Source organism: Hipposideros armiger, unplaced genomic scaffold, assembly GCF_001890085.2.
Source record: "Hipposideros armiger isolate ML-2016 unplaced genomic scaffold, ASM189008v1 scaffold_91, whole genome shotgun sequence".
NCBI lineage: Eukaryota > Metazoa > Chordata > Mammalia > Chiroptera > Hipposideridae > Hipposideros > Hipposideros armiger.
Genome location: NW_017731441.1, coordinates 3733100 through 3756562, shown reverse-complemented (window position 1 = coordinate 3756562; position 23463 = coordinate 3733100). Strand labels below are relative to the sequence as shown.

At 49.7% G+C, this 23463-nt stretch overlaps 1 protein-coding gene across 1 annotated transcript in view; it reads left to right on the top strand.

Annotated features, from left to right (window-relative positions):
* The window catches only part of GAS6 (growth arrest specific 6), a 44661-nt gene that overhangs the window by 3350 nt on the left and 17848 nt on the right, over nucleotides 1-23463 (top strand). The window contains exons 3-6 of the mRNA XM_019644833.1: nucleotides 13290-13314; nucleotides 14914-14976; nucleotides 20549-20671; nucleotides 21659-21781. Coding sequence (XP_019500378.1) covers nucleotides 13290-13314; nucleotides 14914-14976; nucleotides 20549-20671; nucleotides 21659-21781 — 334 coding nt within the window. The remainder of the gene's footprint in view (nucleotides 1-13289; nucleotides 13315-14913; nucleotides 14977-20548; nucleotides 20672-21658; nucleotides 21782-23463) is intronic.

The following is a 23463-nucleotide window of genomic DNA, read 5'->3' as shown; positions in this document are numbered from 1 at the left end:
TCCACTTCAACGTTCATATTTTCCACCCCATTTAATTCCTTACTTTGGGGAGACCCATGCTCCCCGGGGTGGAGAGACCCTCTAAAGACAATTCATTACTAATGTATCATAGTAAAAACAGCACTTTTGAAAAAGGCAATCCTATGAAATAACCGATGAGCTCCTCGGCTCCAAAAAGATCAGGGCTCTCACTAGGAAATATTTATTCCTTGTTCCAAATGTAGCTCATTTTGCATTGTTTTGACTGAGGCTGATGGAGTGACCCAGAATGATGAGCACTGACCTTATTTAGCTCAAGAAGTCCCCAGGACCTGGCCATGTGACTGTCACAGGACCTTGAGGGCCACACTGTCCTAATGTGAATGGCTGCACCAGAATGGGTATTTCTTGAGTTGTGATCACCTGACTATCTCACGGTGGTACTTGTAGGAAATACCAGTTCTCACAGACCAGGGCTACCTTCATGGCTGATTCCACCTGCCCCGCCTTACTGTCTACCAGGTTAGGATGCTAGAAGTGGCTGGCCTGTCCTCAATGTGTCTGGACCAGTGGTAGTCACACACTTGCCCAACTTTGGCTCTGCCTTTGCTGGAGTTTAAAACACTTGTCTTTCCTGCTGTCAGAAAAGGTGTGCTACCTCTCCTGTTTCCATTCCTGGGACTCTGGGGGCACCCTGGTAGAGGAAGCCCCAGGGAGGGACTGAGAAAGCTGGGGGCAGGGGGCTTGGGCATTTGGATCCAGCTCTATAGGCTGCAAATCACCTTATTGGAATTTGGAGGTTGGTGTTTGTTGAGCACATGCTATGTGTTAGGTGTGCTCTAGGTCTTCCTTTCTGATTTGGATCTTTCCAAACTGGGTTGAAAGGCAGGGAACCTGGGTGGAGTGGGGCTGGTGGTGTCTTCTTGAGCCTCACATCTTGGACACCTGCTTCCCTCCTGGGGGCAGATGATCTCCCTCTGCCATGGAGGGGCCAAATGGTCTCCTACCACATTCTTTCAGGCCCTTGGGGAGTGTCCCAGTCCACCCGTGGCTGCCACTGCTAATCGCCTGTCCCTCTTCTCCAGAGCCCAAGAGGTGATTACATTCCCTCCTTATCTTGTTTCCTTTTATGTTGCTATTCTATCTTCCTGGTATTTCCCTCTCCCTTGCTTTTCCTCCTTCTGGGACCCTAGGTCGTCAATCCCCCAGTTGTCTCTGCTGGGCTTCTCCTGAGTTCTTCTGAAAGCTCACCCAGGCCAGCCCAGAAGAGTCACCATTCTACTAACATTCTTTAAGGCAGGCGGGTTCCAGACACCTTAAAGACACCATCTCAGTAATTATCCTTTGCTTCTGGAAAGGATTCTGGACAAAAAGTTAACCCCGGCCCGACCTGCTGCCCAGATACATGTCACCACCTGGCAGCACCTGGTGCCTGCTCCTGCAGCTGAGCCATGGCGTGTTGGTGGGAAAAAAATTCTAGGCTGCAGTTTCTGGCCCCACCACCTGGTTTAATTTGTGATACAAGCAACAATATGTACAATATTAGGAACTGGCTTGTGATACATACACCCTGAGAACTTCACAACACGCATGGCCACTGGACCATCCCCGTGTCTCTGTCTCTGTCTCTGTCTCTCCATACATGTGTGCCTCTCGCCCTCTTTGTCTCTGTCCCCATCTCTATCTCCCTAAACCCTATTCCCCCTGTTCCAGCTCTCGTAGATGTAGGGGATCCAGTTGTGGTGATAGGTTCTCTACTTCATGGGGTTTAGTGGTACAGTCAGTTTCAGAGCCCTACGGTGCTACTGGCCGTGTCTTGAACTGCATCTGCCTTCCAAGGACACCCGTCTTCCTGAGGTCCCAGATTCTTTGGGGACAGCTTGGGTAGGGGTACCCCCTACAGAGGTAAAGCCCCCTCAAACCTTGCCTTTTGGGGGTGGCCTAAGGGGTCTCATGGGGGCAGAAGTGGGCCCCAGCAGGAGGGTGGGGAGAGAGGAGGAGGGGGACCTTGTCACTTCCAGTGACTTGCCTCTGCAATGCAGGTACCCTGGCTGGAGTGGTGACACTTTGGCTGTGACCTCGAGGATAGCTGCTGCTCACCTGTACCCCCCTGCCCCCCACACCCCACTCTGCCTTGACAGCAACCTCCTCACCACATGTACATGCACACCTACACACACTCAGACGCACACACAGATGCACACTCATACACAGTCATGCACCCTCATATGCACATATACACACACACCTTATAAGACACATATACGCGTACAGATACACACAGAGACACAGTCACAGACCATACGCCCACACAGACACATAGATACACATACAGACAAACATAGTCACACACCCACAAATGCACAGACACACATGCACATACTCTTCTCTCTGCGACTTTGAGGTCCATTAAGAAATGAGCCCAGGTCCCTCACCTTGTGTAGACCCAGCCCCTGCTCCTTTCTCAGGGCTCTGTCTCTAGGGGAGCATCCTGATTTCAGGGGAAGTGGCTCTGCTCCCACTGGCTACTGTAGACCAAGGCCTCCCTTCCTGGGACCTCTTCCATTTGGGTCTTTGCCACTGGAGGCCTGAAGAAGTCCATCACAGGGGATGGGTCCCTGAATTGTTGTTCGACCGGTTATACTTTCTCCGGAGTTGGCTCCTACACAGCTCAGAGGCCAGCCGATGGCTGGTTAGACCAGAGCCAGCACCCAAAGCTTCCCAGCACCCAGGCTGCCACTCCCCCAGGAGTGGGCCTTGAGCAAGAGACAAACCCTGTCTGGCTCCCCCGGTCGCCTCTTGTTGCCCCTGTGCCTACCTATGTGTTTGTTTTAATCCTAGGAGTCTGCAGGGACTTAGAGCCAGGCTCTCCAGTGTAATAACAGGTCAGGCTCCATAAATTACACCTCATCCTCGCCAGTGGGCTCAACATCTGCAGAAAACCAATTAAAGACATTTCGAGAAACACTGAACGTCTGCCTTTGTTATTTAGGAACAAAACACCCTTTTAAGAAGCTGATTCTTAGGGCCTGTTTCTTGGGATTCCAAGTAGCTGGGGCCAGGACATTCCAAACACTTCCCAGGTTATTAGGCTCCAGCGCCACTGGCAGATGTCCGAATTTCTTCATGCTTCGTTTTCCCCTTGCTTTTCTAAGGTCAAAATTGGGAGCTGTTTCTATAATGCACAGGGTTTTTATGGTTTGAGGGTGAGTATTTGATGTTGGAAATACTCTGTGCCTCTTCAATGGTTTTGATAGTCTAATGATTTTATTGTAAACCTGGTACATAGTCCTTGTAAAATTTTAACCCTGACAGAGTAGTTCATTAAAAGCTTTCAATTAATTTTTAAAGCAGAGCGGCAAGCGGAAGCAGTTGAGAATAACATCACTTCTTTACTTCCCTCTGACAAAGGCCCAGATCTGCTTTGACTGATTACACTGATTAAAAATATATAATATTCAAGAGAGAGAGTAATGTGTTATTATCATACTTCTTAATACCATACTTATTTTCTTGGCCTTTTTTTATTGTTTGTTTTTTCAAATTGTAGGTGAAATTTGTTTCTCTCCGATGTTAGTGCCATGATAATAAAATACATTTTTTCCCCCCACATCTGTCCCTAAAACCTGCCATCTAGACCCGGTTTTGTGAGGACCTCTTCTTGGAACATTGCAATCCATGGAAATCACACAGCTGGGCTCAGCCAGCTCCTGGGGGTGGGCTTGTCCTGGTCGCTGATGCGGCCGCACACTCAACCACACAGGGGCCCCCCTGAGGCCGGGCTGGGGCCATCTGCCCAGGATGGCTGGTGTGACTGGCGGCTACAGGTGCAGGCTCCCTGGAACCCTCTACTGTGTATATTTCTTTAGTGCGATGCTTCAGAATGAAATGGAAGAACGTGCTTAGGAGGTTCCTCTTGGCAGTTGTTAGGGGGCCAACCCAGGAATGTGGGTTTGTGCTCCCTGCCTGCCTTGTTGGGTAGCAAGCTCCTCAACTTCAAAGGCAAATCCACTGTTTGTGATGTAGGAATCTGTTGCCTGGGTCTGCACTGCGTGCTTGCCACAGCCAGAGTCATCATATGCATTCTCTGAGTTACTCCCTGTCCATACCAGGCTTATCCTATGCTGGGTGGATATTAATCACAGGCACGCTATGATTTAGCATGGACCCAGAGAGGCACCAAAATGCACTTAAACTCCCTCTCATAAGCCAGGAACAAACAAGAATTTTGCAATACCATCTGCGGCGGGTAAGAGTCTCAGGCATCATCTCGTTCTAGGCACTCTCGTGAAACTGAGGCCCAGAAATCAATTTAGGGACGTGTTCAAGTTCGCTCTGTAGTGGGAGGACTTGGATGGAAACTCAGGTCCCCAAATTCAAGTTTAACATGTAAATGTTGACGTGATTGAGACTTTCTGACAATGGGCATGGGTCCAAGGGAAGTGTCTACACCACCAACTAGACCGTGACGCCTGGAGAAAAGTACCTTTGCCCAAACGGTTGTCCCGGAGCCCATGATGGTTTAACTGCTAAATTGGTAATCTAGTACTCTGTCAAGTAGTTTATTTTTCTGTTTTGCATGATGAGAAAACACATGATTTTGTTTTTCCTGAAGAAATATAAAAAGAGAAGTGTAACCTTGCATTTGTAACGTTGGCGTGTCTTGCCTGGTACTTGCCCAGTTTCCCGAAAGTGGCCGAGTTGTCGTGTGGCCCAGCCCTGTGCCACCCGGGGGGTGAAGATGGAGGGCAGGTGGTCATGGGGTTTGTGCCTCCCACCACCACTAAGCCTGTACTTCCCACCACACTCGCTTCTGTTTCTGTTTCTCATCTCTGTTCCTCCTCAGACTGGCTATTTTCATCTTTCCTCATTTTGGCCAATCTTGCTGTTCAAACTCTCTCGCCTTGGGTGAAAGTCTGAAGTCCCCTCTGCTCTTCCAGCCCCGCCCACCACTGCCTGTAACCAGTGGCCTTGTCATAAGGCTTCCTGCGGCCTCTCTCTTAGTGACCATTTCTATAGCTGCCCACGGCCATCCCTGGACAGGCCAACATTCCCTCCCAACTGTACAGCTCCCTGACTGGCCTCTGTCTGTCCCCATTCACTCTGCCGAACAACTGAGCACAGTCTTCCCTCGCAAGCTTTGGATTCAAGCCCACACCTCCCAGCCAGGCCTGTCGAGGCATCGTGCCCTTTCCCAGCCCTGAGATCACACAAGCGTCTTCCCTGCCCAGAACAGACTGGATTTCCCGCTCTGTACCTTTGCTCCAGCCAAGCTCATCGTTGAATGGGGGCGTGGCCTTTGATTCTGGCAGATGGACAGCGTTTGAGTCTCAGCCTGGCGGCTGTGCAGCCAGGGCAACTGCTAGAACTCTCCAAGTCCCAGCCACCACGTGTCAGCTGGTGACAGGAGCACCCACCTTATGTGATTCCATGAGGATGACGTAAGCAAAGGATGGTGCAGTTGTTTCCTCATGACTTCTGTAACAAATCAGCACAGACTTACAGTTTTGGGAGGACAGAAGTCTGAAATGGATCTCCCAGGGCTAAAATCAAGGTGTCCGTCAGGCTGCTGCTTTCTGGAGGCTCCAGGGGAGAATCCATTCCCTCCTTTTCACCTCCTAGAGGCACCACATTCCCTGGCGCACAGCCAGCCCCTCCTCCACTCCCACAGCCAGCAACTTGGGCAGTTCTTTTCACGCTGCCATTTCTGGTTCTCTCTCTGCCTTCCTCTCCCACGTGTAAGGACAGCCTAGCCACAGCTGGAACAAAGTTCTGTTGGTTCAACCTATAGAAATCTCATTTCCCCAGTAAGAACGTGGCCGGCCTAGCAGGCAGGACCCACCACTAAGCCAGTAGCCAGTGAGGGCTTAGTGGATTCCTGCTCCTACCTGTGAGCACATCTTTCTCACTCAGTGAGTGACGTCACTGCTTTCGGCCTCAAGAACCAAAGAGTTTGCTGAGCAAAGCGGTTGATGGTCAACCAGTGCTCTGGAAAGTGAGAGTTCCACAGCCCTTCGAGGCCTTTGCCAGGAGAGCACATGAGTACAGGAAGAGAGGTCATTGAAACTGACTCTACTTAAAAGCAAGATCATATTATGAGTAAGTATAAAATTGAATCTTGAGAAATGAAACTGTAAATTATACGAACAAATTTCATCCATCTCATGCTTTATAAAATTTGGATTATAAATACACTAAAATTTTAAAACAAAGGCCAATTGAATTAAGTATTTGGGGAAGGGCAGGGCATAATTTTTCCAAAAACAATAACGATTTTTAGAAAGCCAATATTCTTCTTACTATATCTCGTAAATGGGGATATTTTTACCAAAAAAAAAAAACAACAACAACTGTGTGATGGCTTCATCCATTTTCTCACGGGCCTTTCTTAATCCTGAAATAATCAGGTTATTATTTTCTTTTGAAGCAGTCAAAAGAAAGTCCATTTGTGGACTTTCTCTTCTTTTAATGTTAATTGACCTAAACCTTTCTTTGTTAGTGCTTTTGCAGTGGATGTTTTCCAGAACATTCTCATGGACTCATAAAATCTTGACTCTTGGTAGATTTATCATTTTGCAGATGATTACAGGTCTATTTGCACTAATTTGTCAAATTCAGCTAGCCTGATATTTTTGGCTGTATAAATTTGAAAAATGCAAACAAGGAGATAGAAGTTTATTTCTTTCTTATGTAAAAGAAAGGAAGCAGGCTGACTAGGGCTACTTAATAGTGCCCAGGTACTCATATTACCTATTTGTGCTCTGCTGTACTGGTACGTGGCCTTTGTCTTCAAGGCCTCCTCACACACCAGGCAAGATGCTAGAGCACTAGCCATCACATACTCATATGCATTCCAGCAAGGAGGGTGGAGAAGAAAAGTCCCTCTCCTCTTTACTTGGTTTCATACTCTGCTCGTATCTTACTGGCTAGAATTTAGTCACATGGCCACCCCTAGTTGCAAGGGAAACTGGGAATGTAGTCTTGTAGCTGGGTGCATTGCAGCTCCAAATAAACCCAGAGTTCTATTACTCAGGATAAAGTGAGACTTGGGGATATGGGATGGCAGCTACAAATCTCTGCTGTCGGGGAGAGGTATTAGGGAGCAAACTTATTTTATGCTTGGTGAATATTTTCATGCTTGGTGATAGATACTATAATTAGCCATGTCGGAGAGCTTTGCACAGCGTACCTCTCTTACAGGACTTTTCAACTGTACTCACACAATCCGTGCTATACCTGTTAATGCAGTACTTGGTGGAGAGACCAGCCCTCCCCTCCGCTTTCCTGGTTTCTCATGCTGGGCCTGTGCAGTCACCTGTCAACCTGCAGCTGGTGATGAGAGGGAGGCTGCCACCCTCATCTTTGTAGGCACAGCCGTTGCTGGAGAGGAGCCCAAGGACTCTGCTTGGCCTCATTACAGCTGCGGTGTGCTGGGTGCCCCTAAAAGGTGAGAAGCAGATATGTGCAGTACAGAGGGATGGTGCTGCGGACAGGTACAGATTGCAGCGAATGTGGTCATTGGCGTTTAGCGAGGGGACCAAAGTCTCCATACCCCGAGAGCCACTGCTGCTCATACCAGGGCTCTGAGCATCCGGAAGAGCACATATCAACTCACTTTGGTTAGATATGTCTACATTTTGTCCTAAAACGGGTTATGAAAAGGACCTGGAGAACTTGGCTTTCTAACGGGCTGTAGCCACTCCTGAGGGCCCCCAATGGTTCAGGCCCCTGTCCCTGTCACACTGTGTGTGTCCTGAGTGCAAGCAAATGGCCACGGGAAAGAGGGAGTGCCTGCAGCTTTGGGCTTCACAGAGTGTGCACAGCTGGCCCCTGGAGTCGGTGATGGGGCTGCTTCCAGCTTTCATCTCTGCAACTCAGTGATAACCCCCAAGGTTTTGCTCAGTAGGAGCTTCGACAACAAACATGCACTTCCGTATCTGAGGGAGGAGGAGAAACATGACGGCCTTGCACAGTGTCTCTGGGGCCTGCCCCTTGTGGGCTGGCCCTGGGGTCCCCTGGACTGTGACAGGGGATAGGGGAGCCCCCAGTGGCCCTGTCTTGGAAAGCCTCCCAGTGAGGGCAATGGTGTCTCTGTCTCCCTCCATCCTGTGGAGTGCTTAAGCAGGCACCCAGTTTGGAGAATCTAGGAAATGAATTTGGGAGGAAGGAAATAGGGATTTTGTATGAGCCATGCCAGAAAAACATGTGCAGAGCTGAGTAAGGCCAGCCTCAAGGATTAAGAACCCTTAGGGGGTCTGTGGCCAGGACTGGGAGCCTGCGCTTATCCATCTGTAGGAAGGAATACCTTCGAGAGCTGTTTTGAAAACAGCAAGACCATGGTTTTGAGTTCATCAAGCTCTTAGAAAGCAAAAGCCTCAGTAATGGCCATTCAAGCTGACATGACTTTGACAAGCTTTCCTCTTAGAAGTCAAGTGTGCTAGCAAGACAACATTATGGTCAAAGAACTAATCAATCCTTTTGACCATTTCCCATAGAAAAACACCTTAACATGTGTATCCTATCAATACGCAAAGTTATTGTAATACCCAAGACTCAGTCTACTTTCTCAAATCATATAAAGATTTTTGGAAACAAAATTTGGGACAGTTATTTATTAAAGGAAGTAGTAAATTCTTAGTTTACTGTTTGAAAAATAACCACCATTTGTTATATTGTAATGTACAATATGACTCCTGTTATATTGTATGATAAAAGTCCTAGGTATTCTATGCCAAAAGATTTATGCCCAGATGACATTGATGTGCTTGCAAAGCAGTTTACACATTGGTTTACCCTGGGAGGTCTCATAGCAGTGCTGGGAGTGAGCCTTCCTTGAATCCGTTTATGCCTCAGAAGGCAGGAATTGAGGGCAGTTGTGTAAAGATGAGTGACAACGTCAGGGGAAAAACCGTCTGTAATTCCACTAGTTCACCCTGTCCCTGCAGGGACAATGCCACTTCTGAGGAGCTGAGAGAGTTAGATTTGTACTTGAAGGTATTTAGTGGCCCCAAGTTGTAGAACCTTCTCAGCTGCCTGTGGTCTTTGTTTATCATCAGTTCCATAACTGTCTGAGCCCAGATGATGTTTCCATCTTGATAACATACATTTTGATAGACTGTGCTCATGTGATTTCTTTTACCGTGTTTGGAATCTGCTCTCAGACACTGAGTCTGAGAGAGAGACCACCAGCCCCTCCCCAGGCTACAGAGGAGGCCTGGGGAAAGGGCCCCCAGCAGGGCCCGTGGCGGGGGTTCTGGAGCTGAGAGCTGGGCAGGCTGCCTGCGAGGAGACTTGCGCAGGGTCCCTAGCTGTTTCTGGAGCTGGATTCCAGAACCCACCGCCCTGCAGTGGAGGTGCCGGTGGGTGGCTGGGTCGACAGTTCTCGGTGAGCCTGCTGGTGGGGAGGGTGAGCAGCTTCCTGCTGCTCTTGACCTTTGCCATGTGGGGGGGCGGGGCTGTGGAGGCACAGACCCCACTAGGCAGACGGGTCCTGGTGGTCAGCACAGGGCAAAGGCTGATGGGAAATTCTGTACACAAATGGGAATTCTCAAGGTTGGCACCAAATTTGCTCTCCTTTCCTGCTGCTCTCTGTATGAGTGAGGCAACCATTTGGGTGACAGTGATTACAGAGCAAAGACAGAGGAGGTCGGTTCATTGAAACACTCTTCTGTAGTTTCTAAACAAATTGCTGGCCCTGACTTTAGGCCCAAGTGGACCAAGCTCATCCTTGGACTCAGCTCCTCCTCGAAGGCACTTTGGGCATAGGCTTTCCGTGTTTACAAAACCGCAGGGAACAAGAGTGCAATAGAATGGCATCAGAGGAGCAGGCTGGAGCTGTTGGTGATGCTGAACTCAATTTATGCAGAGATGTTCCCTAGCAGGAGAGCACCTGGTCAAGACCTGTGCCCTGAGCCCCGTGGAGCCAGGTGTTCTCCTACAGGTGGGGTGTGTAGTTTGCATGGGGCTGCTTCGCGTGTGGGCAGTCCCTACTAATGGTGACAGTTTAATGGTTGAATCTTACATGCACGGTGTCTAATTGCCACTTGGAAGTGTAGGGCTCTTGGAGTGAACAACAGAAAGAAAGTTAGGTAAATATCAGTTAATAATAAGGATCTAAATTTTTAAAACACATTGGCAGTTTGTAAGTTTGAATAACCATAATACTAATACTTCCATATTTTGAAAGAGATGAGCTGAGAACATTGATTTTGATATTTCTCCCAGGGTACTTGTCTATAAGTAAGATTAAGACTTGAGTGCTTTTGGTGACAGATGATTACTGGCTCAGTGTGGTATCACATTAAGGTATATAAATTTTGAATCATTATATTGTACATCTGAAACTAATGTAATATTGTATACTAACTATATTTTTTTAAAAATCCAGTGCTTTGTCCAATTCAGTGAAAATTGCAGACCCTCTGTTTGCCTACTCATTCATTCATCTATCCATCCATTCACTCATTCGTTCAACGATTTATTTATTCTCCCAGGTATCCATTCATCCAACCACGGGTTCAGCGATGGTTCCTAAGGGTCTTTCTGAGGTGGTCAGCACCAGGCTGGGTACTGGGCAGATAGATGTTGTCCTTCCTCTCTTAGAGTGTCAGATGACAGTTTAGTGGCCTCAGGTTTTGCTCACTTCTTTCTATCTTTAGCTGTTTAAACAAAGTAGAAGCAAACCCCTGAGAAAAGAAACAATTGCCAGGTGACAAATGGCTCCATTTCCAGCCCAGGCGGTCCCAGCCTCCTGCTGGTCTGCCTCTGCCCTGCTCCTGGCCCTCACACAACCCCACAACCCAGGCCTTTCCTTTCATGGGGTAGAGAAGACAGAGGGTCTGTACGTAGATGACTGATCCCTGACTCTGAACCTGGCCGTCTGAACTGTGGCTTCTGCTCTGTGGATCCCCATGGGGTGCTGCTCATAAGAGTCCACTTGGTTCTCTGGGCCTCAGGCCAAGGTTTACGACCTGACCAACTTGTGATGCAAGTGGGCTGGCTCTGTGTTTTGTGTTTGGTGCCTTTTTTCACAGTGAGCTTTCATAGGCTCTCCTCTTTGGTCAGAACGGTGAATGACGATTTTGAATGTCTCTCTTGGGAGACTGTGTAGCACATTTAAGTGTATTTGCTTTTATTCAGGGGTTAACCATCTCTCCCTTAGATTACCAGGCAAATTAGCACATGTTCTGTGCCCCGTCCTCCACCCCAGAATAAATCAAACACCCAAATTGTCACCAGGTTATGACCCTGTGGCTTCAGAAATCATATTCCTATAGGTGTGGTTAACTGAAGTGGAGATGAGCACAGTTTTTCTATTAATAATGCTTTTTTTACACCAGTAGAACTCATTATTAAAACTTACTACACATAACTATAAACTAGTCATGATTTCAAAAAATATAATACACCTTTCTGGAACATTGTTGTAATATAATATTTATATATAATTGGGTACTTTACTCATCGTTCTTCATTGTCTTCAATCCTTTCTTAGTCTAATTCTTGTTTTCCTAAACCTGAGTGAACAGTTTTTGCATTTATTTTAAACCCTTTATTTCAGAACTCAAACCCTTCCCTTTTTGACAAAGCCCCGTGACCTTTGTTCTCCCTCAAAACCCAGAAAGATGTCACTACCCGCTTGCCCTCACTGAAGGAGGAAGCGAGCCTCCGAGAGGTTTCACCAGAGCACACCTGGCCCTGCCTGCCTTTTCTGTGGTCAGAATTGACCAATCCATGACTTAAAGCAAGAAAAAGAAATGAAACCAGGCATGTCAGGGGCTCCTGAATGCTGGCGAGAGGGGGGGGGGTCATCCCCCTTTCTGACGTTGTAACTGACTTCCAAATCTGGCATCTTTGTCACATTGGCACTGAATGTCACCTTCTCAGCTGTCACGCAAGCTGAAACACCAAACTTGCTCTCGCCGTTACTTATCTTTTAAAGGAGTTAAGAGAGATTTGGGGTTTTTTTTAATCACACCTTTACTAGAACATTCCTTTCTACAAGCACATTTGAGTGCATCTTAGCAAAGTGTACCTACCATGACCAAGAACTCTCATTGTGCACAAGAGGCATCACCTGCCCAGGCTCTTTCACAAACAGCAGGAAGGGGGCATCTGGCCAAGTGTGTGAGTGAAGATGACCAATGAGGCTGTGCCAGAACCAGCGTAGGAAGCTGACAAATGTGTGGAAGCATGGCGTCCTGTGTGGGTGGCCCAGGGGGCACCTCTGCCCATCACTCTGCAACTGCAACACAATAGCTCCCGTCCATGCTCTTTTGGGATAGAGTGTGCCGTTGGGAGCCCTTTCCAGCTTCATGACCTCAGTCAAACTCCACCACCCATGTTGAGCTTCAGTTTCCTCATCTGTGATGATGGGCTAGTGAAAACAACCTTCTTTGGAGGTGGTTGTGAGAATCAAATGAAATAATGTAAAAATGTAGAATGGTACCATCAGGCAGTAGACACCCAACATCTAGTGTCTGCCTGTTGCTTAGTCATTTGATTCAATGAATGGGAATAATTAGAGCCAAAAATGCTCCATGATTAGCCCAAAGGGGAAGATCGGAGTGGACAGTGGTGGGGGCTATTTTAACCAGCCTGTGGCCAGGTGTCTGGCTGGGCAAAAGGATCCTGAAGGCTCCCCAGCTGGCCCCTGCTGCTGGCCAAGAGAGAGCAGGTAGTTCTATTGGACAGTCAGTCCCACTGTACAGTGCAGACCTCTTAATTTGCAATCATGAATAAAAAGACCCCTTACTTCTATCCTCCATTCCCTCCATACTTCAGCCAGCACCACTTTTACAAATACAGTAAATGCAAATCAGTGCCCATGTGCTGATAGTCACACAAAGGTTTCCACATTTCTGTGAGAACCCCCCTATCAATGAAGGACTAAGACTTGGTTTTTATTTGCAATATTTCTCATCCTTCTACAAGATACTATGAGCAGCTTCTAAGTACTATGAGCACTTTCTAAGTCGCTATAAATGACATTGCTGTTGCTGGGTACGGAAAATCTACTCACGTTGACAGCTTTGCAGACATCCTCCTCCAGGAGCTGCCTGGGCTGTCCTCTCTCACTTCCTTTCCTCATGCCAGGAACTGGCTTTCTGAGTGGTTCTCACCCTGCTGACCCTGTTACTGAGCCAGCTGTGGATAAATTCTCCACTGACTTCAAACACCTGCCTCGCCCAAGAGTCTGTTTCTATCTCCTGGGGAAGAAAAACGAAGTTCGATTAACCAACTGCTGATTGTATTGTGCAGAAAGCCTCATATTGTGCCAGTAAATTATTGCTCTTTTTCTTTTTCTACAGGAATATTTTTATCCAAGATACTTAGGTAAGTTTAAATCACTGCTTCCTCAAGTTGTCATAAAGGCATAGTTGGGAGATACATGTATGTGTTACATGTCAGAGAAACATTTGGTCAAAATCTCATTACCAAGTTATTCCTGGAGGGAAGATTGTTTAATCACAGTGAGTTTGGAACTAACCAGAGCACACAGTTCAAAGCACTTGTTTGTGTTTTTTATACCATTATGATCTGTATTAACTTAGCCACAATCCATTGCCTTTATTTGCAAACCTCCTCTCTGCTCTTAGTTTGGGCATAGCTCATTATTTGGGAATATGATTAATTTAGTAAAATTCTCAGGCTTTTTGATCTCAGGGCTCTGCACTTCTGAAATGATTGAGGATGCCAAAGAGCTTTTATTCATGTGGGCTGTATTTATTGATATTTACCATACTATTAATTAAAACTGAGAACATTAAACAAATGTTTTTGTTTAGTTTGAACGACAGGAATGTCCAAGTAAACACTCTTGGCAATGGGGCAGTGATGTCATTGTGTGTAGGGTGTCCTACTGTACACTTGGGAGAGAATGCGAGTAAAGGGCAAGTGACAGCTGAGTCCTATCAGAACAATGGCATTGACTTCCTGGACAACCTGAAAGAGGCCCTGGGTTCCCTTGAGAACTGCTCCTTTAATTAATACTGTTTTAAGATTTTTTTGGATGCATGTCACTTATAACAAGTGAAATTCATTCCATGGTCTTCCTTTTTATAATTTTGTAAAGTACATGTTAGAAAATTTTCCATTGGCCTTATATCCTCTTAGAGGTACCTTCTCTGGGTCCATATCTGGCAACAAGCAAAGTGAACCCATGATTGGTCCTAAAGTGCTGGGAACCTGTCCACTTCCCGTCTCCCTGTTGGCCTGTGCAGGCCTTGCTCTTGGTATGTAGGGTTTGTCTCCTGAGGCAAAGGGTGGCCAGTTATCCCATGAGCCCACCCTCCAGGGACCATCTGTTGCCTGTGCTGATGTCCTCCTAGGTGTGGAAAAGCACAGGGACCTATGGGAGGGCCAGATGAAGAAGCTCAACACCCATTTTGCCAAAGTTCCAGTTGTAGATCACCCGGGATGCCTGTGCTCAGAATGTCAAGCCTACCCCGCAACTCTCATGCCCATGTGAAACATTCATTGTCAATCTGTCCAGCATGTCACACAGTTTGGAGGAAACTCTCCCCAGAGCAGGTTGACTTTCAAATCAAGTGCAGTATTTCCAAACAGGGGTCAACTTGAAATAGAAGTTTAACTGACGAGGGTCAGAAAACTTACTGAATGTTATTAATGAGTCTTCTGAAGAACAGCAGAAGGAATCCACAGGAGAAGCCACAGATGGTGTGTGGTAATGTTCTTTGGATACAGAGTCTGCCATTTTGGTGGAAGCATTTTCCTGTTGGTCAGTGTTAAAATGTTTTGTTAAAGCATATTAACAAAAGCTAAAACTGTGTTATTGCTGGAGGACTGTAGCAACCCAGTAGATGTGAATAATTGACTTTTCCAGAGGTGTTTAACAGACTGTAGTACTAGTTCTAAAGTCTGTTCTATGTCCTGTGACTGAAGAATGACACACCGTCCGTTTCTCTCTTGCAGAATGTATTAATAAATATGGATCTCCGTACACAAAAAACCCAGCTTTTGTTAAATGCGTTCAAAGTAAGTATGTCTCATTCCTGTCTTCCTCAAAGCCCCGTGAGTTTGGTTAACTTTAAGCTTTCTTGTGGTTTTTGGGAGGTCTTGAATGTTTCCATTTTCTTAAGGGACTGTAGCCCCTGCCTGAGGTCCTCTCCCTTGCCACTGAACTTTCTGTTTTAAGCAAGGATGTTTTGGTTTTGAATTGCAAGAAATGTACATGGTATGAAATTTAAACCTTTCAGTGATGAATTTAATGTGGAAAGGGGAGAGGAGTGCTGCTGTGTGGCCCTCTCACCCCTGGTAGCCTCACGATCATGGGGGGAGCCGCCCCCTGTTATTTAGGCTGAAGCACCTGTTAACTCAGAAGAGGCAGAGCCCATTCCCTTGCATCGAGGGAGACCTGGAACGGGCCCCTTCCCTCAGGGTCACCCCGTGACCTCAGCCTCCTCAGGGATCCACCCGTGACTTCGGCCTCCCCAAGGGTCAACCATGACCTCATTGGGGCCTTAGGCAGACATGGGAGCATGACAGCGGTTGCAACTTTGTGTCATTTTGATTTTTTTTTTTTAGTTAGCAGTTTTTTTGTTGTCAATTTGCTAAACCAGTTTCTTCTTTTCAAAATATGTACTCGAATTTAGTTCCTGGGTTTTAATGTGTCCTTTTTTCTGAGGTTATAAGAAGGTTATCTAATGTTTCATGTTTAAATGTATGCTCCGCCTGGAATTTCTCCTGATGCAGAAGTGAGGTAGTGATCCAGATGTATTCATATTTTATCAGATAGCAGCCCCCTTGTTCCAATACCACTTATTTAAAATCACTGGGGTTTTGCTCGGAGAGAGGCCACCACAATCCTGAGCTATGCTGTTCCTATGTGGGAGATTTTGTGGCGTTAAATTGTTTGAATAACAGACGATTTCTTACCAGGGTTGAGACTGTCTCTCCTCCTGGATGGCGGGCAGCCTGGGAGATGAGGTGGGAGGGAGAACCCCAGGATGTTTCCTGAGCTGACGTTTAGAGGATAAACCTCATGCAGCTGCTTGTGCCAGAAGTATTAAACGCAGTTTCTAGCAGCTTAGGAAGCTGCCTCCCACTCCTGGTCTCTCCATCCAGCCAAGAACCCACTGTGACCCTGAGCAACGCTCTCCCCCAACTTCTCCCCATGGGTCAAGTGTGTCGTCCTCAGGCACTTGACCAGGGCACTGTCTCTGCACCTCAAGTGATGCCTAGGCGTGACGAACGTCTCTGAAGCCTGAGGTACTGCACAAATACACCAGCTAGCCTTACAGAGGAGCCCTGTAAAGAGTGCCAGGAAGAGGTGCCTGTGATGCTGTCACTTGGGAAGGACACACGCCCGGTCTTGCGGTCCTCAGGATATATGCCTTCCAGGCTTCAGTGCATGTGGGGTCAATTCAGGCAACTTTGCACCATTTTCATTCGTTCCTTCCTAAAAATAGCTGTCTCTGGTGATCACGGGCAGCTTATCATAGCTGAGTGCTTTGATAGCCATTATTGTTAAAATTAAAGCAATAGTCTCCAAGAGATCATCTTTTAGTTGCCAGTGTTCAGCCCTGACAAGTCCTGGGCCTGGGGTGGTCTTTCCCGCTGATAGTGTTACCCTCCCTGTTCGCAGGCAGGAGGGTCTGGGATGAGTTTCTGAAGCCTGGGTTGCTCTGCTTTGCTCTGGTCATGTTTGATGAGCCCCAGGCCTGACTCTCCTCATGAAGGAGGATCTCTTTACCCTTTTTGCTTCGGACAAGAAAGTGGGCCCCGCTTTCCAGGTTATAACTTGTCATTTCCTTCAAATTTTGGAAAAGGAGTGCAAAAAGCACCTGAGAGAGGCATTCCGCTGGCTGTCAGCAGATGCTTCACATTCCAGCCCACTGCAGCAAATGAGTTCCTTCCTCCCTTTCCTTCAACACAACCCTCTCAAGGCCAAGATAACCCCTTATCTCCTCAACAGCCCGTTCCAGCCAGAGGCCTGGCGTCAGGGCACCCAGCAGCCCAGAAACTCTCTGTGGGCTCCCTGGGTGCTCCGAGACCTGCATAGGTTTGCCTTAATTCTCAAGAGTGTGCTGGGCACCTGCTGAGTGTTGGCTGCTCAGATGCACATGCCTCCTTCCTTTTGCTCTAGAGATAAACAACAGGGAAGTAAATAAAAGCAGCACTAGGTGGAGTTTTTCCAGGGGTGGGTGTTGTCTAGGACTCTCCTAGAAAATCCCACCCCAGTGAAAGCTGATGTTGGCCCCTCAGCTCTGGGGACCCTGAGTTTCTTAAAGGGGGTTTAGGCATTCCAGGCAAATTCCAGACGAAGTTAACCAGTGCTTTGTGCCAGAGGTGCATGTGTGTACTTCTAAAATAACTTTAAATCTTTAACCAAATACGTCAAGTGGAGACGCGCACCACCTCCTTTACTTCGCTCCCATGCAGGCCCATCTGGGCCTCATCTCTTGGTCATGGGAGGCATCAGGTGAATGAGTTGCTCCATCCTGGCTCATGTGCTGGCCAAGCCCTGCACACGTCACCTACCCCTGGTCTCTCTGACCCTCCTGCCCTCGAAGCCCCTTCCTGCCAAGACGAGGTGAGGAAGGCAGAGCTGTCTCTTCATCTCTCTAGTCCTGGGGCTGGGCTTCACGTCACCTTCCCCAGTCCTTCTGTCCCCAGAGTGTAACCCTCATTATAGCAAATGCAGCGGCATGGAGAGGCAACCAGAGCAGCGACATGGGGACCGCAGGGCTGCTCTGTCGGCTGGAGGCAGCTATGAGTGACACAGCGTTCCATGACCAAATTCCTCTGATTGCTGAACCCTGTTCCTGCTTGCTTACCTATAAAAGGCATTCACAGCCCCTTGCCAAAAACAACAGCACAATGTCTCAAAAATACTAGCAGGCTCTGTGTTCGGTATACACTCGCAAGGGTTTTGTTGGCTGTGGTCCTGCAACACAAGCCCAGTGTGAGGTGTGCTGTGGAAAGGTCACAAGCAGAACACGATGAAAGATTCCGATTCCAGGTTTTCAGACACGATTTTGCAAATTCCCCAAGGAGCGGGGTGCCCAGACCACGTGGATGGCTGAGGTTACACAAAGCGCAGTTGAGTGTTGAGACTACGCCAGCCACAAGGGCTGACCTCAGGTGAGCTGGAGGAATGCAGAGGTCACTTGTTTCCTGTGCTGGCATCGGGGAAACAGCTCTACCAGGAACTCATTTTGGTGACAAGAGCAAGCCCTGTGGAGGAAATGCTATGCCCAAACTTGGCATCAGGCTGGAAGCACCAGTCATATTAAGAAAAGTGATAAATCAGGGGTGACACCAAGACAGCCTCTGGCCTGCTGCTTTCCGCAGTTGGCGATTCTTTTGGTTTGGGCCTGTTCCCAATGACCAGACAGTGGAATAAATGGTGACTTTGGATCTGTATGGGGGTGGGGGGTGGGGGGGACAGAGGAAAAGCTGGAGAACTGTTGCATCCAAATTTCCCTGGGGTCAGACAAGCTTCTCCAGTGCTGCCAACCTGTCACATTACCTAAGATGGGCTATTCACTTTATAAATTAAAAAAGTGGTAATACCTGCCCGATTAAAGTGCTGCAGATGGATGCATGGCCCTGGGAAACCGTACTAGTGAAGTGGTTGAATGATGGTGGATGCCAGTGTCAGAGAGAATGTCAGTGTGGCTGCTCTGAGCCGGACCTGGGTGGCATGGTCCTGGTGTCACCTGCCTTTTTGCTGTCTGCTCAGCCACCTGCCTGGGCCTGGGGATTTTTGGCAGCTAACTGGCCTGGAGAAATGTACCTAGCTGCTCTTAATTAGACACAAGAGAGAGACAAAGAGAGAGAAGCCAGATTTTGCCGTCAGTTGTCAATGCGGCTAAAATCCACTCACCACGGGCACCAGCAGGTTTACTAAGGACGGTCTGGGCGCCTTCTCACTCTGACTGTGAGCAAATCAGCCTCAGTCCTTCGTTTGGACCTCAGCCATGGACCCCATGTTGTTCAGAGGCTGGATAAGGCATGTCCACTCTGGATGGGACAAGACTAGAAATAGGAAAATGGCAGAGAGTCACTGGGAAATGTTTCATGTCTGCTGGCTCATGCGAGGAAGACCATTAGAGATTGTGTAGGGAGCAAAAGCAAAAAGATTTATACAAAGAATGGGAGAGAGGGGAAACCTGCAGACCATTGAGGAAGAGGAGATCCTGTGGTGCTTTCTGTGTGAATTGCGTGGGGACATGCGGCTAGAGGTCAGTGTGGACACTGAGCCTGGAGTGGGCTGAGTCAGGACATAGCTCCATTTGAGGGTTTCAGGAAAACTTGAACCAGCGAGCAGCAGTGAATGCAGGGCTGGCTGTTCCTCTAAGACTTGCTGCGGTTCTTCCGCTGTCTGAGCCTGGCCAGCTCCAGGTTTCTGCAGCCTCCCAGAAATGTCTCAGCTGCCGTGTGAGCCTACAGACATGACCCTTCCTCACCCCGGTGGAGTCCAGCCTCTCCACAGTGTTCTGAAAACCCCACAGAGTGTTTCAGATTGAGCGGTGATAGCAGAAAAGTGGATGGAAAGGCCTGTCCCTCCCTGCCAGGCCCACCTTGGCTTGGCCAGGGGCCCCCTGGAAGGGTTCTTGGAGCTCTGGATGCAATCATAGCTTTCCCCCCAAGTACTCTGTTCTCAGCTGCTTGAAGCCTGGGAGCGTGTAATCGCCATGAGGTGAGTTCCCCGCTGGTCATGCTGGTGATGTTCTGGGCTCTGTGTTGTGGAAGCCTCATCTGTGTTTGTGAGAAGCTCCCTGGCTCATGGAGGCACTCTACATAGCCTCTTATCTATAGGCTCTAAAACAAGCAGAAATGGTGTCAGTGATTGACATGCTCGGTCCAGACAGAAGGCTCCCCAAGTGAGTAGGTCAGAGTAAATCTGGCCTGGGCTCAGCCACCCCAAGACACTGTGGAAGGACCTGGGAGTGGCCAGTGCAGCCTGGGCCTAGGGCAGTCCCCTGTCCTGTGCAGGCAGATTTCTGGGGGAAAAAAATGGGGGGTGGGGGGAGAGAGAGTGGGGGCAGTGCTCCCGCAGTGGCCAAGCCCAGTGGAGAGAATTTTGGTGAAGGTTGATGGGCTTAGGGTTTGAGTGGGCAGGGGGCCTGGTCTAAAAGGGTGGAGATGTCCTCCAGGGATGGGGGAATGTTCCACATCTGCCTGGCAGGCCTTTGGGTCAGCCAGGGGTCTGTTGACCTGCTCCCTGGGAGGTCTGTGCTCATGGGGCTGAGCCAGGCCCACGCCTTGCCCCCTCCACTCCCTGAAGGCCGAGACCCCAACGCCCCTGGCCTGATGGGTGGGTAGCCTCTCCCTCCAACTTGACCTGGGTTTCCTGGAACTGGCCAAGGGCCTGGCCAGCCTGTTTTGTGACTGTACTCCCTTGCAGAGGTGGGAGCTCTGTGTAGCCAGCCTGGCCAGCAGAAGGGATGCAGGTGCCCAGGGCCTGCTTCGGGATCTCCTGCCACGGCCAGTGTTCCCAAGGGCCCAATGAGAGGCGGGGCTCCTGCCCACCATGACCGGTCCTTCCCAGCTGACCAGAGAGAGGCAACTCAGGACAATTTTCTCCTTCCTTTCGTCTCAGACCTGCCTGACCAATGCTCTCCAAACCCCTGCGATAAGAAGGGAACCCAAGTCTGCCAAGACCTCATGGGCAACTTCTACTGTCAGTGCAAAGCTGGCTGGGGGGGTCGGCTCTGTGACAAAGGTAAGACCACCACAACTGTGGGCAGGGTTGAGAGTGTGGGTGTTGGGACCTCCCTGCAGGACTGTCCGAGGGGGCCGCCTTTGGGCTGGAGGGTCTACCTCCCTTCTGTTTTCCTCTCCTTGCCCCAACCCCCTCCCTGGCCCACTTGGGGACACAGCCGTGATGGCCTGTTCTGGCTGAGACAGGAGTGGGGAGGCTGGAGGTGCCTGCAGGCTATCCTAGGATCCAGGCCCCTTGATGGCCAGCCTCTGCTCAGCTCCCTGGTGAAGAGGGAGAAGACGGGCAGGCAGGGCATCACAAGAGCTAGAACCTTTAGACAGTGCGGGAGGCCCTGCTTTTGCCTCCTAGGACAGGGGCTTGAGACGCCATCGGGTTAGCTCCTCGAGAGAACTGGGGAGGAGCAGGGTGATTCCTCTCAGAGCAGGACTGAAACAAAGGAAGGAACCACTGTGGAGCAGTAGGAACACCACACAGGAGCCTAGGGGCTGCCCCTGTTAACCTCAACCCCCACTGATTGAAAAGGGGATGAGAGTAATTCCCTTTCCAACCCCCCTTGACTTGGCAGCTGTGCATTGTCAGCAAAGAAGCTGCGAGGAAAATCGCCCAGGACCTGGGTAGAACCCTTGGGTGGAGAGCCTTGTCCCATCTCAGGGCTTCCTGCTGTTCCTTTCTGGGGCAGCTAAGCTGAACTGGAGGCTTGTCCCATAGGTGGTCTGTGAGGGCCCAGCTCAGCTTGTGCAGGGCTTGGCCAGGTTGGGTTTGGGCTTTGTTGCCCGATTGTGTGTGTCTTCGGGCACTTCCGACTTCTGCCCTCCTCGCGTGCACACTTGGATGGCCACAGAGACTGTCACCGTCCACAGCACTGTCGGGTCTCCTTATGCCCTCCTGCCCATGATCTGAGGGCGGGTGCAGTGGAGATAGGCTCCAGGTGGGCTGTATGTCACCCCTGGGCTCTCCCCAGTCCCTCTGTGTCTTGTGTGTGCCCAGATATCAACGAATGCAGCCAGCAGAATGGAGGGTGCAACCAAATATGCTACAACAAGCCGGGCAGCTTCCACTGTGCCTGCTACAGTGGCTACTCACTCTCCCCGGACGGCAGGACCTGCCAAGGTAAGGCCCTGGATGCAGGACCCGCCCACGGGCTTCCTCTGACCTCTCTCTTCATCTCCCGGTTGCCCTCCTTTCTGCTTCTCCCCACTTTTACTTTTGCAATTGCCAAATTGCTGAAGTTGGCAGTCCCAACATTCGGTCTTCTGCGAGAGGCTGCTGGCAGTGGCTGGTTCCTTTGGTTCTGGAGGGGAGGGGAGGGGGAAGGAGGGGTGTTTTGCAGAAAGAGCACATGCCCGGGCATGTCAGCAGCCACAGGGATCTGTCCCAGCACCACCTCGACACAGGATGATTCACCCACCGTGTCTGTGGTGAGGCCGGCCCAGCGAGGAGATGGAGATCACTGCTCCCGGAGGGGGTGCGGTTCCCGGACCTCCTTCCAGTGCCCCGGCTTCTGCAGGCTTTTCTGTGCAAGTCAGAGCCCAGGGCATCTCAGGGGCCATGGCAGGAGGCCGGGGGTAGAGGCTGCGTCCCAGGGGTCTCACCTCTCCACACCCACCCAGCTCATTTCCCCGAGGCCCCCTCCCTGCCCAGTTGTCAGCATTCCTCCGGGAAAGACCTACACGCTGAGTAAAGCAAGGGGCAGGTCAGCACCCCGCTTTGTCTTCTGCTTCCAGACAGTCCAGTCTGGGGCTCCCCACAGCATAGCGCCCTGAGCACACCCCAGAAGAACACTACAAACTGTGGCCCTGTCCCCTCTGCCCCTCTCCAGGTGTTGCCTGGTCAAAGCCACCATGCGCTGCACAGGAGCAGCACCCTACTTTTTAAGGGCGACTTCTTCCTCCTCACCTTCCGACCCAGACATGCTAACATTTGTCTGGCCGCAGCATCCCTGAGAGCCTGCGCACGTTTCTTAGTGGCGCTGGCAGCTCACCCAGGAAATGGAACAGGCTGTGTTCAGGGAGAAGCGGTGTCCGGCGTGAGAGTGCAAGGCCGGCCTGGCACCACAGGACGAATCTCTGAGTCAGGACAAGAGCGATTTTCACCATCCGTAAAACAATTTCCACTTTTGTCCACAGCAGTGGCCACCATCCGTCCACAGCACTGATGACCCAGGGCGTATTTATTCCCTGGAGATAATTCCCACCTGAGTGCACAGAGTAACCCACTTCCCTTTCTACCTGCCTGCCTCAGCCTGAGGCCAGCCACTCTCCATCAGGTTGCCGGCCAAGTGCCAAGTCCAGACCCAGCTCTTTCACGGCCTGAGAATCGGTCTTGCACCCTGCAGGCAGTGTCCTTATCTTTAAGAGCAGCTGAGGACACTCCTGTTGTTGGGCAGAAGTATTTAGCAGAGTGCCCGGTGATCTCACAATGACCTGAAGACCCTGTCCCTCCCTGTTCTTCTCTGCAGAACCAGAGCTCTTCAGCTCAAGGTTTGCACCGGGTGTCCTGCAGCCACAGGGGAGTTCTCGGGGCTTCCCAGACTGTTTGTCAGGTTCCAGGCTGGGCCCTGCGCTGGACTCTTTGGACGCAGGCAATGGTGCTGTGCACTGCAGAGAGAAGCCCTCCTTTAAAAAGTCCTGCTTTTACCTCCTGGAAAGTCCTCAAGTGATCAAATTACTAGTCTACTTTCAATCTCCCACCAAGTCTGTGAAGCTTGAGGAGGACACAGTAGTGCGAGAGAGCCCCTGCCTCCTGTTGCCTTTTCCCCCCAAACAGCGTGCAGGACAGCGGGGTGGGGTTAT